At 39.1% G+C, this 15,440-nt stretch overlaps 1 protein-coding gene across 2 annotated transcripts; it reads left to right on the forward strand.

The window, feature by feature from the left end:
* The first annotated feature begins 10,950 nt into the window (after positions 1 to 10,950).
* On the forward strand, positions 10,951 to 14,992 carry otx5 (orthodenticle homolog 5). 2 transcript variants are annotated; one of them, XM_063016783.1, is made up of 4 exons: positions 10,951 to 11,047; positions 11,244 to 11,258; positions 12,828 to 12,979; positions 14,357 to 14,992. In XM_063016783.1, exons 1-4 carry the CDS (start codon positions 10,951 to 10,953, stop codon positions 14,990 to 14,992), a joined length of 900 nt encoding a protein of 299 aa, XP_062872853.1. The 2 variants fall into 2 exon arrangements, with proteins under 2 accessions (XP_062872853.1, XP_062872854.1); XM_063016784.1 differs by lacking the exon at positions 11,244 to 11,258.
* The last annotated feature ends 448 nt before the right edge of the window (positions 14,993 to 15,440 follow it).

A 15,440-nucleotide genomic window follows, 5' to 3' on the forward strand; every position in this document is an offset into this window, starting at 1 on the left:
AGCAGTGTATCTAGTCTCCGGCTCTCACACACTGAACTGCATGTACACGTTCTTCCTCCTTACATATTGGAACCTCCCTCACACACACACACACACACACACACACAATGACAAACAGGAAATAAAACCAAGATTGATTCAACTGAGCACCACAGAGGTACAGTGAGTGTGTGTGTGTGTGTGTGTGTGTGTGTGTGTGTGTGTGTGTGTGTGTGTGTTGCCTCTGCAAAGCTGCACTGCTAAAAGTTTCAGTTTCCGGTTGCTCTTTGGGGTGAAACGAAAAAACCTTCACCTGAACTCACACACACACACACACACACAAGCTGACATTGATTTACTGCAGCTCAGGACTTTTATCTGCCCATATAAATAAGGTTAGTTTGACCTCAGTCATTAAAACGTGTGAAACTCATTAAAACACATCTAATGGCCTGCATGGGGCCCTCACCTTAATCCAGTTAAACACATAGGGGATAAATTGGAATGTCAGTTGTGAGCAAAGCATTCAGATCAAACATCAGTTACTATTTTTACAAATGCTCTTTTGATTGAACGGACATAAATTCCCACAGATACGTTCAAAAATCTTGTCGAACAACCTTCCCATATCAAGGAAGGAAAAAAGGTTGGTGTTGCAGTGATACAAAATAACCAACAGGTGGCGACAAAGCGCTGTTTTTGTTACCAAACAACATTCATTCACTGTTTGTTTCACTTTCTTTATCCTGGTCAGGGACGCGGTGGGTCTAATTCACTGGGCGAAAGGCAGGAAACACCCCGGACAGGTCGCCAGTCCATCACAGGATACACACACACACACACACACACATACACACACACACCTAGAGCCATTTCTAGTAGCTCCAATTGACCTGACTGCATGTTTTTGGACTTTTTGGTCGAACACGAGAGCACTCACAGACACGGGAATCGAACCCACATCCTTCTTGCTGTGATGCCACCCTGAATAGATACAGTGCTGTGAGTAAAAATATACTGTACAATGATTTCAGATCATTAAACAAACTATATTATAGCACAAAGACACTTTTTATTCAATCACAAAACGTTTATTTAAGATTTATTTAGATTTTAGATCAAAGTTACTCGACAATTTGCCAGCATAAGGAGAACAAATAAATAAAATGTGAGTGACTCTGACAGTGTCGTGGTTGCTGGTTTGTGTAAGTCAGAAATAGCAAAATATTCTGGAATTTTCATCACAAACGCTAGAGTTTACAGCTCAGAATGGTGAGAAAAGCAAAAAAAAAAACATCCAGTAAGTGGCAGTTCGGCATGCAGAAATGCTTTATTGACAAGAAAATGCAAATAAAAGCTACATTCACGTTAACAGAACCTCATTATTAAAACTGGTGAGCAATATAAACGGGTCAAACCTTGAGGTGAAAGCCAGGATTCATCAGACCAGTCGATGTTTTTCCAGCCTCTAACTGGTCGGTGTTGGTAAGCCTGTGCCCACTGTAGTCTCAGATTTCTGTTCCTGGATGACAGGAGTGAAACCTGATGTGGTTCTTATACTGTCTGTATGATGTTATACGTTATGCTGCTGCCACACGATTGGCTGATTGGATAATTACATGAATACGCAGGTGTACAGGGTCCTAACGAAGTTCCTGGTTCATAAGTTTGCATGTATGGCATTTAGCAGACACACAATGTGAGCAATTGAAGGTTAAGAACCTTGATCAGGGTCCCAAGAGTGGCAACTTGTCAATGGTGGGGCTTGAACCAGTAACCTTCTGATTACTAGTCTAGTAACTTAACTGTTTAACTACAACTGCTGACTAAATTTGTACAACTTATTTTAGAAATAGAGTTAAAAAGTGCTCCGGTCGCACAGTTCAAATCTCAGCTCTGCTATTGAGAGAGCTGGCCACCTATATTGACAATGATGGGCTCGTCCGAGGGTGGGAGGGTCGTAAGGATTCATCATTACTGCTGCAGTTACGCCCTCTGCTGGCTGATCATGGCGCTGCAGAGACGGGGGATAATGAAGATAGGTCTGTGACTCTCCATGCGCGATCCGGATCTTCGTATGAACCCTGGAGCAGGTAAAAAGAAGCGGTACTGCACACATGTCAGAGGGGGCGTGTGTTAATCTTTTGCTTTACGTGTAGAAAACACAAACCATATCTGCTGAAGCAGTTCCTGTCGTGCAGAACAGCCTGATGGTCGCGTGTCTTCCAGAACATCTAAAATGAATAAAATAATAATAATAAAAATAAATAATTTTGCATAATTAAAACAGCTTGTTTTAGCAAGTTTGAACCAGTTTAAATGCACATTAATCCATCACGTGTCTGCATTTATCACCCTGGTATGAAGATATTTGTATATTTTAGTAATATTGAAGTAAAATTCTGTAATAAATTACTGGAGGAATTTGCTTGTTGGGTTCAGTTTATTGGATCTCAGTTAAAGAAAAATGATTCAGTAAAAAATAAATATTAAATATTACTGTTTTACTGTGATGGCCAAAAGTCTGAGACCTTTAATAAAAACGCTTCTTCTTTCTTCTTCTTATTCCTAAATGTAACACGTCATGTTTTATTTTTAATAGAATCACCAGAATAAATGCAGCGAAAAGTTTAGAACTTTATTAGTAATTCTTGTGTGTATTTACTGATTTATCGGGACTGTGGGCATCAGTTTTGTCCCTGTGAGTGTATAGCACATGGTGCTGTGTGTGTGTGTGTGTGTGTGTGTGTGTGTGTGTGTTTAACAGTGCTCCATTGTGTGGTTGGGTAAGAGCCTGTCCGGCCGTGTGCGCTAATTAGACACATTCCACAGGATTACACTCCCAATTAAGCATCAGAGGGCTATTGTGTGTTTGTGGTGTGTGTGTGTGTGTGTGTGTGAAAGTTCAGCACCTTGTGTGACTGTACATTAAACACACTCACACACACACCATCATGCTACCACCACCATATTTTACTTCCGCTATCTTGTCTGTGCTCTAAAATGCTTTATTTGCTTTTCCCCAGACATCATGAGACCCTGAACTGAGATCAGTCGGTGTTCCGGTTCATCCCAGAGCTGTTGAGTGGGGCTGAGGTCAGGAAAGGTCCTTCCCTAAACTGTTGCTGCAGTCAGAAGTCAAAAGCTTAAAACTTCCTTTATATGATTGATTTATTACACACTGTTGTGACTGAGACACATGAATTCAACATTAGAAACGGTGTCCCAATACTTTTGTCCATACAGTGTATTTATATAGTGTGCATGTGTGTGTGTGTGTGTGTGTGTGTGTGTGTGTGTGTGTGTGTGTGTGTGTGTGTGTGTGTGTGCCACGTGGCTGAGTGCAGAGGAAGATTATTGGGATTAGGCTGCTGTACCATTTCCCTGATTACTGTGCCCTCGCATTCTGCCTGATGCCATATGGACACACACACACACACACACACACACACATGCATGCACTCAAGCACACACACACACACACACACACACACACACACACACACACGTGCCATAAGCTGACCCCAAAAATGCACCTACCCATCACCCTAAACCCCCAACCAGCACAACACCATGCATTTTACCCCCCCCCCCCCAAACACGCACACACACACACATGTGGCACCACCACCATCCTGACCCCAAACACCCACAATCCACCACACACACACACACCACACACACACACACACACACACATACCCCCACCAACTGTACCCCCTTACCTTCTAAGTAAAACTCCACCATATACTACACACACACTTTCTGACTGCACGTCTTTGTACTGTGGGAGGAAACCGGATCGCCCGGAGGAAACCCACACAGACACAGGGAGAACATGCAAACTCCACACATTTTGAACCCAGGCCCTTCTTGCACCCCCACCACACACACACACACACACACACACACATTTTGCTGATGCGATGATGCACTCAGACACCCACCTGCTGTCGTCTGCCAGGGATTACTAATCTTAATCTGCCAGAACAGGACTGTGTGTGTGTGTGTGTGTGTGTGTGTGTGTGTGTGTGTGTGTGTGTGTGTGGTGTATGTGTGTGTGTGTGTGAGTGTGTGTGTGTGTGTGTGTGAGTGTGTGTGTGTGAGTGTGTGTGTGTGTGTGTGTGTGTGTGTTCTGTCACAATTCAGTCCAAACTAAAGCCCAGGAGAACAAAATGTTCCTTATAGACAGATTTGATCTTTCTTCTCAGTTACAGCACACTTACATCCAATCACCAGCAGTGAGGTATTTTTATCCTGGTCATGGTTGCAGTGGGTCCAGTCCCACAGAAAGAACAATCAAAGGACAGAGGCCACCTGTGTGTAACACATTCAGTCACTTACTTACAACTAGGAGCAGTTTAAAGTTCTCAGAGGTGGGAGATACAAAAACAAAACCCATACGAACATGTGGAGAACATGCAAAACTCGGATGTGAAGGTCGACCCCAGGCCCCTAATACATAAAGAACAGCCTATAATAATTACTCACCTACAATCTTTACCTCCACATTCATCCCCATATAGACAAAGTACACAAAGTTCACCACCACGTTATCCTGGTCAGGGTCGCTGTGGGTCCGATTCATTGGGCAAAACAAAGGAAACAACTGTAGGGTTCCTGTAATGTTCCTTTAATCTTTCTTTAATGTTCCTTTAGTGTTCCTGTACTGGTCCTGTACTGGTCCTCTAATGCTCCTGTACTGGTCCTGTACTGGTCCTCTAATGTTCCTGTAGGGTTCCTGTACTGGTCCTCTAATGTTCCTGTAGGGTTCCTGTACTGGTCCTCTAATGTTCCTGTACTGGTCCTCTAATGTTCCTGTACTGGTCCTGTACTGGTCCTCTAATGTTCCTGTAGGGTTCCTGTACTGGTCCTCTAATGTTCCTGTACTGGTCCTGTACTGGTCCTCTAATGTTCCTGTAGGGTTCCTGTACTGGTCCTCTAATGTTCCTGTACTGGTCCTGTACTGGTCCTCTAATGTTCCTGTAGGGTTCCTGTACTGGTCCTCTAATGTTCCTGTACTGGTCCTGTACTGGTCCTCTAATGTTCCTGTACTGGTCCTCTAATGTTCCTGTACTGGTCCTCTAATGTTCCTGTACTGGTCCTGTACTGGTCCTCTAATGTTCCTGTAGGGTTCCTGTACTGGTCCTCTAATGTTCCTGTACTGGTCCTCTAATGTTCCTGTAGGGTTCCTGTACTGGTCCTCTAATGTTCCTGTACTGGTCCTGTACTGGTCCTCTAATGTTCCTGTACTGGTCCTCTAATGTTCCTGTACTGGTCCTCTAATGTTCCTGTAGGCTCAAACCCGGATTGCCGAGCCAAGGCCCAGAAAACTGCTCGGTGGAGCCACGCAGTAGCAGGGTCCTGGGTCCTGGGTTCGACCCTTGGCCCCAATTGTTGTTAATGTAATGCACTGGCATGCTGGCCAAGGTGTACGTCACAACAATAAGGGTTTCTGGGCTGCACTGGACCCAACATGACCCTGACCATAATGAAGCAGTTGGTGAAGATGAATGAACGACAGTGAGAAATCATGCAGGGCTACACACACACACACACACACACACGTTCTTCTACAAACCTCTGACCCTCCGTTCCTCCTCACGTCCAATCGCTCGTCCAGATATTTACAGATCCAGCAGATCACGTGACCATTCTATGACCCTCACCTGTAATAAAGTTTATTCATATTTAATTATCTGCTTATTTTTCTATCGTTTCCTGTCCACTGACCGGTCAGTTCGATCCATCCTGCCATCCACCGTCAATCTGAGTCCAAACGGCTCGTTTCTCTCTTTATCCCGAGCTTAGATACTTTTCAGATAAAGCACATTATGATAAACCGGCTAAACTGTGTGTGTGTGTGTGTGTGTGTGTGTGAGAGTGTTTGTGTGTGTGTGTGTGTGTGTGTGTGTGTGTGTGTGTGTGTGTGTGTGTACTGAAAATCCTACAATTATTCATTCATTCAATCATCACCAACCAGACCCCAGCCTGGACCAGACCAGTGCTGGACATCATAGACAGATTCACATTCTCACTCTAGACCCAAACCAGCTCTGCCAATCCACCTCCTGCATGTTTTTTGTGTTTTGTTGGCATGCTGTACAAAGTATTATACAGAATTAGGGCTGGGTGGCTACATTATATAAAGGTCCTACAGACATGGGTTCAAACTTTAAGCTCCTTGCGCAATGACACAGCAGGAACATACCAAACTCCACACAGAAACTGACCATAAGTAAAGATCAAGCCAGTGTCATTCATTCATCTCCTGTGATGATTTTGTCCTGATTAGGGCCACATTGGGACACCAATCTATTGTTATTTTGGAAGGTGCAACGAAACCGTGCTACCCAGAGGAGAACATGCCAAACGTCTTCCTGACAGTGACCAGAGGCAATAAGGATCAAACCCAGGTTCCCAGGACCCACGTTCACTCCACCAACTGCATTTACGTTTACATGTGCAGCATTCAGCGGATGATTTTATCCACATCAGCTGAATACAATTTGAGCAATTAAGGGTTAAGGGCCTTACTCAGGGGCCCAACAGTGGCAACTTGGTGATGGAAGGGCTTGAACCAGCAACGTTCTGATTACTAGTCCAGCAATTAAGCCAAGAAAAAATATAAGTAAATAAAGGGCACCAAAAATGTAGTGAACTGAAGTGGGCACACAGGGCACCAGTCCATCCCGGGGCATCACGCACTCACACCTAGTGGCAATAAAGCAATCAGTCCACCTACTGGCATGCTTTTATGAGTTTTGAAGTGAATCCACACGGGAATGAAAAACTCCAGACAGAAAACTGATCAGATTTGATGAATAATTAAATCACTTTGTTGCCACATACATTTTCATAAAGTTTTAAATTCTTGTTTAGTCTCAACATTCTGTTAACTCCTCTTGTCTTAAAGGTCAAAAATGACCCACTTTCACTAAATCCCTAAAATAATGCAGCTTAATTACAATTTACAGACATACAGAAAACATCCAGAACCAACCTGTGGTTCATCTCAGACTGTGTGAATACCTATATGTGAATATAGGCTGATGGGATCTGATCTGGTGATAATTATATTGGTGGGTCATTTTTGACCCTTGAGACAAAACAAGGTTTAAAAAGTAAAATAAATATGATCTGCTGGGTCAAAATTTACATAAAATAACCAACACAGATGCAGAAATCATCAGAATTACAAGATGAAAAACAAAAATATGGAAACATTTGTAGGAAGCGACGCTGATTAAAATGTGGCCACGTGTGTGCGTGTGTGTGTGTGTGTGTGTGTGTGTGTGTGTGTGTGTGTGTGTGTGTGTGTGTGAGTTGTGTGTGTGTGTGTATGTGTGTGTGTGAGTGTGTGTGTGTACAGATTAAATACTGTAAGCCTCTTATTGGGTTGCTGTGTCCTTAATTTCAGTCCCTGCAGGGTCCAAAAGTACCACATGTACAACCACAAAGAAAAATTCCACTGCAGTAAAAATGATTTAAAAAAAGGAGAATTTAACGCGCTGTTTGACTTTTTTTGTTTAAATTAATGTGATCTAATACAAATATATTTTATTTGTTATTTGTGAGTAAAACTTGTGAGCAGAACTTCTGCTAAATAAACCTTGTTTCCAGCTGGACCGATATAAGAATTTAGTGAATAAACAAGTTAATAGCTCACATTTTATTTCTTTTTTTATTATTAATTGAATAGATTTTATTACTCATTTACTTATAATATAAGCATATATGAGCCCTCCGCCCCCAGCCAAACTTCGCCCTGTTCTGTACAAGGCCTTCCATCTACCCTGAATTATTATTATTATTATTATATTTTATTATTATCATTATTATCATCGTTAAATGCCAATGTATTATTATCATTGTTATCATTGCCATTTTATTAACTAAACAGGTAAGAAGGAGCTTATATTTGTGTTCTCTTCATGTTTTTAATAAATAAATAAAGAAAGGAAACGAGTTACATGTTGCTCTGGAATCCTCTCATTTTAGATCCTCACGTATGGAATTAATCTGATTGTATCTGGGATTTTTTTATGTTCATTAAAAGTTTTCTGTTTGAAATTGTAATTTTTCTATAATACCCATGATGTAAATGAGAGTAAGTGATGAGGATGCCGCGGATCTTACCTGTACCTGCCCCCTCAGGTGAGTCGGATGGGCGGCTGATGCTCTGCAGACGCGCCGATGCTGCAGGTTTAGTTTTAATTTTTTAGGGTCTGAAATGATGGAGATGGAGCCTGAAAGAGGCCACAGTGTGTCTCTCTTCCTCTCTGTCTTTATATCAGCGCTGTGGCTTTACAGATTCAGATAAACCCCTTATTGTAGTTTGGATTTTAAACTTATAATAAATCCGATTCCGTTAACAAAGCGCGGAGAATCGGCTTTACAATCACTGAATGTAGAACCCGGACAGCTCAGGACAAACTGCAGCACCTCTCTGCTCCGGATAATAATAAATAATAAAAATAAATAAATAAGTAAATAATAATAATAATAACAGTAGTAATAATAATAACAATAAATACTAACAATAATGATAATAATATTAAATAATAATAACAACACAACAAAACAACAATAAAAATAATAATAGTAATAAAAATAATGACAACGACGATAATAATAATAAAACTTTTTATTTTATCTTTACGCATAATTAAAAATACAAACCAAAATCATACAAAGCAATAGCACAATAGCACAAAAATGTTAGATATAGATAAGTAATTATAAAAACTTAAAAAAAGAAAAGAAAAACATATAGCCTACAGTCTATATAAAACAACTGCATTTATTTATTGTTCGATTTACTTACATTTTAAATAAGATTCCTTTTTTAGAAAAAGCCAGTCAACTGTAGAGGTCAACTGTAAATTTACACTTGTTACAAGAACAATTAACATTACAGGTGGATTAAATTATTATTATTATTGTTATTATTATTATTGTTGTTATTATTATGTTATTGTTATTATTATTATTATTATTATTATCATTATTATTATTATTGTTATTATTATTATTATTATTGTTATTATTATTGTTGTTATTATTATTGTTATTATTAGTAGTAGTATTATTATTGTTATTAGTATTATTATTATTAGTAGTATTATTATTATTGTTATTATTATTATTATTATTATTATTATTATTATTATTATTATTATTATTATTATTATTGCTGGTTGTCGGTTGTTAATGTGGATGTGTTGTTTGGGATGAAATCAATTCTGTAAGAATAAAGTTGACGTGGATTTAGATTTAGGTGAACAGTTTGAGGTTTGTGTTGTCTAAATCCCCAGAATACACCCCCCATAACACCCGAAATACCCCCCCCCCCCCCCCCCCCCCAAACACACACACACACACACACACACACACACACACACACACACACACACCCTCCCCGCACCACCAGCGCGATAATAATTTCTGCACTTTGTTTATTTTATAAAACTTTAATGTTGGAAAATATCTGTAAATCAGAAGTTTGATATGGGGGCGTTTATACATTTTTGTGCTTATTATTCATGGATTCATTTATTCTGAATTAGTTTGATTAATAAAGTTAAACTGAACAAACTATATTTATAATAATATTATAAAAACTATAAATCCATATAAGTTCATTGTACTCTTCATAATTGTATTTTGTATTTAATAACTAGATTTATAATGAATAAATGCATCATTACGCACAATGTTATAATTAGACAGAATGAGTTTAGGTTATAATTGTGTCGCAAATTTTACAGAATTTTGTGCTGTTAGTACCAGAATTTAAGCAGCATGTCACCATTTACCAAACAGAATTTATTACAGGAGAATTAAGAGTTTTATTATTAATAAATGATCATTTACACGCTCCAGTATTTAAATCTAATTACTTATAACCGCGTCACAGCGTGTTTCTGTTATTCTGTCCACTGTGTGTGTTCTGTTGTTTGCTCTTGTGTTCTGTGTTGTCCTGGTCCCGGTCCCGGTGCTGGAGGAACGTTGTTTCGTTTCAGTATGTACTTGTATAAAGCTGAAATGGCAATAAAGCCTCTTGAATCTTAAAGTTTATTCAGGCCAGCCACATTTGGGACACTATTACAACCTTAAATCATTCATTGTGCATAATGATGCATTTTTCATAATTAAAATAGTTATTAAATACAAAATACATTTATGAAGAATACAATTAACCTCTAAGGATTAATAGTTTTTATACTATTATTATGAATATAATTTCTTCATTTAATGTTTTGAGTTTCTTTTTCATTTTCATTTAGGAAACAAGGGCTCTATTAATATTATTATTACTATTGTTGTTATTAATATTATTATTATCATTATTATTATTACTCTTACTGTGGTTCACTGGTACAGTAAGTTCTGGGGCCTTAGTAAGTTCGTCTGAAGGCTTTTTGAGCTGAAATAATTTAACTTAATTAATCTTTTATGAATCTTTTCATTTCATCTTATTTTATATATTTTTTGATTGGGGTAAAGTATTTCTGTTGAAACTTTAATGGTGTAAGGTGTAAGACGAGAGAGAGAGAGAGAGAGAGAAAGAGAGAGAGCTGGAGGAGGGAGTTCTTTCTCTCCACCTTGTCCCTCTCTAATTAGCCCGTCTCCTTCTTGGTCCTCTCAGTCCTCGGCTGAGTCTCAAGCTCAACACACCGACCAAGACTCCCAGACTCCCAGTCACAGACTCACCGAAGGATCAGGATCGTCGCCCAGTGCGCACGCGTAACCGGTGAAGAGAAACAGATCCAGTCCAGAGTAGCATCAGAGCGCAGAGAGAAAATAGAATTAAAGTACAAATAACATTTCGTTTTTCTGTTTGCTTAAAAAACAGCAACAATTCAGCAGAGAGAAGAGGAATATAGAGAGAGAGGACCTGTCGTGGGGGTAGAGAGAGAGAGAGAGAGAGAGAGAGAGAGTAGGAGAGAGTTTATAGGGGGTGCAGGAATGATGTCCTACATTAAACAGCCCCATTACGCAGTGAACGGGTTAACACTGTCCGGGCCGGGCATGGACCTCCTCCACACCGCCGTGGGATACCAAAGTAAGTCCTTTAACTTCTATTTTATTTACTAATAAACTAATAATAATATTCATAACTGATAATAGCACCAAGTTTAATTTACCACCACAAATCTTGCCATTAAATTGTGTTGATTAAACTGGGTCCAGATTCCAGTATAGTTAGGTGATGTTCTGCTCAAACTAATCCTATAGGTTTAACAGATGTGTTTGAAAAGAAAACTGTCCAGACTGTGCTGGGGTTCAGCAGATTTTAGAATTCTAAATGTGAGAATTTATATAATTATAATATTTGGAATCAGGTAAAGACAGAGCGATTGGTTAATTATATTGGACATGCTGGTCCAGTGAGCTTTCTGGTTAACTGGGAGTTAATGAAAAGTAATGCTGTTTTTTTTGGACTGTTAAGCACCCAGAGAGATTCTGCTGAAGGTTTAGAACCAAACCCCTTTAGGTAGGCAGAGTACTGCATGTCTTAACTTTAGTTTAGATCTTTCAGTCATGGTTAAATGGGATCGGATGAAGGTAGATGGCACAAGAATGTCTAATAAAATGTCCCAACACAGGACAGGTTTATTCAGACAGACTGGTGATAAATATACTGAATAAATATGATGTGAGGATGTGATCTGGTTGGTATTTGGTATCGATCAACATCATCCTGAATCCATACAAATAAAGTTTCTTACTCTTATAATCATCATTAGACTGATGTGTGCTGATGTGCTGATGTGCTGATGTCTGAACCCTTCCAGCTTCACTGGGGGTCTGTTAATGCCCACATGGATGTTAAAATCAGCATCTACGACCTGCCCAGTTTAATGAACAGAATAAAACTCATAAAGTAATAAAGTAAAAGTTTAATTACCTACAATTAATTCTGGACCTGATTTCGATTTAATGTCCAAATATAAAAACAACTGGCCTGAAAAGTTCATTAAATCCTCTGTATATCGATACAGGATCAAACCTGAGCTTCTTCATTTCTCATCAATCATTCGAGGCCAGTCGTGTAAATAAATAGACAAAAAATAATATAAATGAAATAAAATTCATCAGTGAATTAATTCATTAGCAGACACAACACGAATCAGCTTTCTTATTATTCATTTAGGATTTTAATGTAAGATTTCCTATTATGGATAATGAAAAATAATAAATCCAACATTGAATGTAATTTACGAGGGAAAAGTTAAATAGTTATTTCTTATTATTATTATTATTATTATTATTGTTATTGTTATTATTATTATTATTATTGTTATTATTATTATTGTTGTTATTATTATTATTATTATTATTATTAATATTTATATTATTATTACTATTAATATAGTTAATAATAAGGATAATAATAATATCTACATAAGTGACAGTTATGTCAATAAAGCAACAATCTAAAATAAAATATTCATACAGGTACACACACACACACACACACACACACACACACACACACAGATTAACGCATTCAAAGCATTATCAAGTTCCACTTTTGGTATTCAAATTGAATTTTGTTTTGTTATACAATTAAAGCATTTATATTTATTAATAATATTATTATATTTATTATATGTAATATATTATATTTATTATTAATATTTTATTTTTACAACAAATCCACAACTTGTTCCTTTATTAAAAAAAATATGCAATTGACATTTTTATAAGTAAATGACACTAAGTTAAAATATTTGATTATCTGGAGACCATGTAAAGTCATTTCTATTGTTTATTTCAGACACATTTATTAATGTAACTTATTGATTGATTGATTGATTGATTGATTGATTGATGTGCAGACACGCCCCGGAAGCAGCGGCGCGAGAGGACCACGTTTACCCGCGCGCAGCTGGATGTGCTGGAGTCGCTGTTCGCTAAGACGCGCTACCCCGACATCTTCATGCGCGAGGAGGTGGCGCTAAAGATCAACCTGCCCGAGTCCAGGGTCCAGGTGAGTGTGTTCCACCCGATCACGTGATCCCGCCACCCCTCTCACCTGTACATGCACAGGTGATGGTGGTGCTGGTGCAGAACCGGGTAAACGCTCCCACGTGGTCAGGGCGTGGCTGCAGCGGTGCGTGGATGTAGTTACTGTAGAAATGAATTTTGATCAACGTTCAACCGCCTTTCTGCATCTATTCAGTCTGTTTTTAGGTCTAGTGCACCTTAAAAACAGGTAAATAAACAAAGGTAAAAAAAAATATGTGGCGTCTTACTATCCACCTTTAATCTAGAATGTAAAATATTATTAACTTTTGGAAATGCTTTTAGTCTAAACTACACTTTTATATTTATTACATTTCAAGCTTTTTACAGCTTTTTACTTAATAATAAATAAAAGTAAATGTCAGTTAGTTAATAAAACATTTTTTATGTGCCTATTGGAACCAAAATGTTCAGGATGTTCCAGAACATAAAATTTACAACCTAAAACAAACTTTAAAAACTTATGAGTACTAAACTTATCTAAGGTTACATTACTTATATTATTCACTGTATTTAAATATATATAAATTATCTGACAATTTACAGAAAAGGTTTATTTGGTCTTAAAAATGGAAAGTAGCAAAAATACCAACAGTTACTTATAGGTACAATGAAGTAGTTTTAGTTTATTTAAAATCTTTACCTTCTACTTACTAGCATTAAGTTGTAAAATTGGGTCTGATTGGGTCTGTCATATCCCACGCTTTGGTCTGGTTTGGTTTGCATGGGGCGAATAGAACAGTGAGGTACAGTGGGGTCACCTGACAGCAAGAAGGTCCTGGGTTCGATTCCCAGGGTTCTATCTGTGTGCATGTTCTCCCTGTGTCTGTGTGGGTTTCCTCCAGGTGCTCCGGTTTCACCTCACAGTCCTAAGACCTGCAGTCAGGACAATTAGAGCTATTAGAAATCACCCTGTGACAGACTGGTGACCTGTCCGGGGTGTTTCCTGCCTTTCCCTATTAAATCAGACCCACTGTGACCCTGACCAGGATAAATAATAGAATGAATATTGGAACAATGAATCGATTCTGTGATTCCAGACACTGAATCAATTCCAAGTTTTGGTTTCACTGCAGTTTGGAGGTAATCACAGGTTTAGTCTCTATTAGCCATTTAAGTAATTTATAATATAAATCATAACACAAATATAAACCACGAGATAAGAATAAAATAATTCATTTTAATTGCTTATCTGAAATAATAATAATAATCTGAACTACACGGTGAGCTGACGGATCCTGAGCTTGTTGTTTCACTGGACGCTCAGTGTAGACGGAGGTTCATTTACGACGACGTATTTTACAGTTTTTATTTTAAAGTCTCGTGTTTCTGTAATTTTCAGGTCTGGTTTAAAAACCGTCGTGCTAAGTGTCGCCAGCAGCAGCAGCAGAGCAGCGGCCAGCCCAAACCCCGCCCTACCAAAAAGAAATCATCTCCCGCCCAAGAGACGACCTCTGACCCCGCTACGGCTAACTCTAACATCAATGCACCGTACAGCCCTGTAGCTCTACAACCACCGATCCCACCGCCGGCCGTCACGCCGAGCTCGAGCGGGTCCAACGCCAACGCCAGCGTGTCCATCTGGAGCCCCGCCTCCGTCTCGCCGTTGGCCGATCCGCTCTGCGTGTCGAGTAAAACCGCTTACGCGATGACGTACGCGCAGACGCCCGCCTACGCTCCGGCCTACGCCACCACCTCGTCTTACTTCAGCGGCCTCGACTGCAGCTCGTACCTGTCTCCCATGCACGCGCCGCTCTCAGCCACCGGAGGGGGCGCTCTCAGCCCCATCGGCTCCTCGTCCTCCATGACTCTCGGGCAGTCTCAGGCCGCACAGGGTTACGGTGCCGCGTCCCTCGGTTTCAGCACCATCGACTGTCTGGACTATAATAAAGACCCGATGGCGTGGAAGCTTAACTTCGGAGCGGCCGACTGCCTGGACTACAAGGACCAGAATTCCTGGAAGTTCCAGGTGTTATAGGCAGGGGGCGCCGCTGAGCAGGGAATTTCAGATGAACAGAAAGTTAACGACTGTGTCTTTAACGTCTTAGATTTCATGTATTGCCTGTAATTTTATTAAACACACTCAGATAGACGAGCGTTTAATATAAACAAAATATCAAGCTATTAAATGAAAGTCGTTTGTCGAGTAGTCGTTCAAATTTATGCAAATTAATAAACTGGAGTTGATGTGAAGCTGTTTGTAATATGACAATTATAGCGTCAGCACAATCTCACGATCGCTAATTTACAGGAATTCATCCAAGTTTTCCAGGTCGTTTTTATTACGATTATTTTGCTCTTTTAATTTTTTTTATTTTACATAAAACATTTTGAGAAATAAACATCAAATTCCATTTTTTTCAGTACAGATTTGCCATGAGTCATTTATTTTCCTCAACTGTTACTAATTCAAGCAGCTGAGAGGT

The sequence above is a fragment of the Trichomycterus rosablanca genome, chromosome 20, assembly GCF_030014385.1.
Source record: "Trichomycterus rosablanca isolate fTriRos1 chromosome 20, fTriRos1.hap1, whole genome shotgun sequence".
Classification (NCBI taxonomy): domain Eukaryota; kingdom Metazoa; phylum Chordata; class Actinopteri; order Siluriformes; family Trichomycteridae; genus Trichomycterus; species Trichomycterus rosablanca.

Bases quoted from the DNA above. Each gene is read 5' to 3' on its own strand.
- otx5 (XM_063016783.1), top strand. From the start codon at position 10,951: ATGATGTCCTACATTAAACAGCCCCATTACGCAGTGAACGGGTTAACA. The intron at 12,980-14,356 runs GTGAGTGTGTTC...TGTAATTTTCAG, and splicing joins TGCCCGAGTCCAGGGTCCAG to GTCTGGTTTAAAAACCGTCG.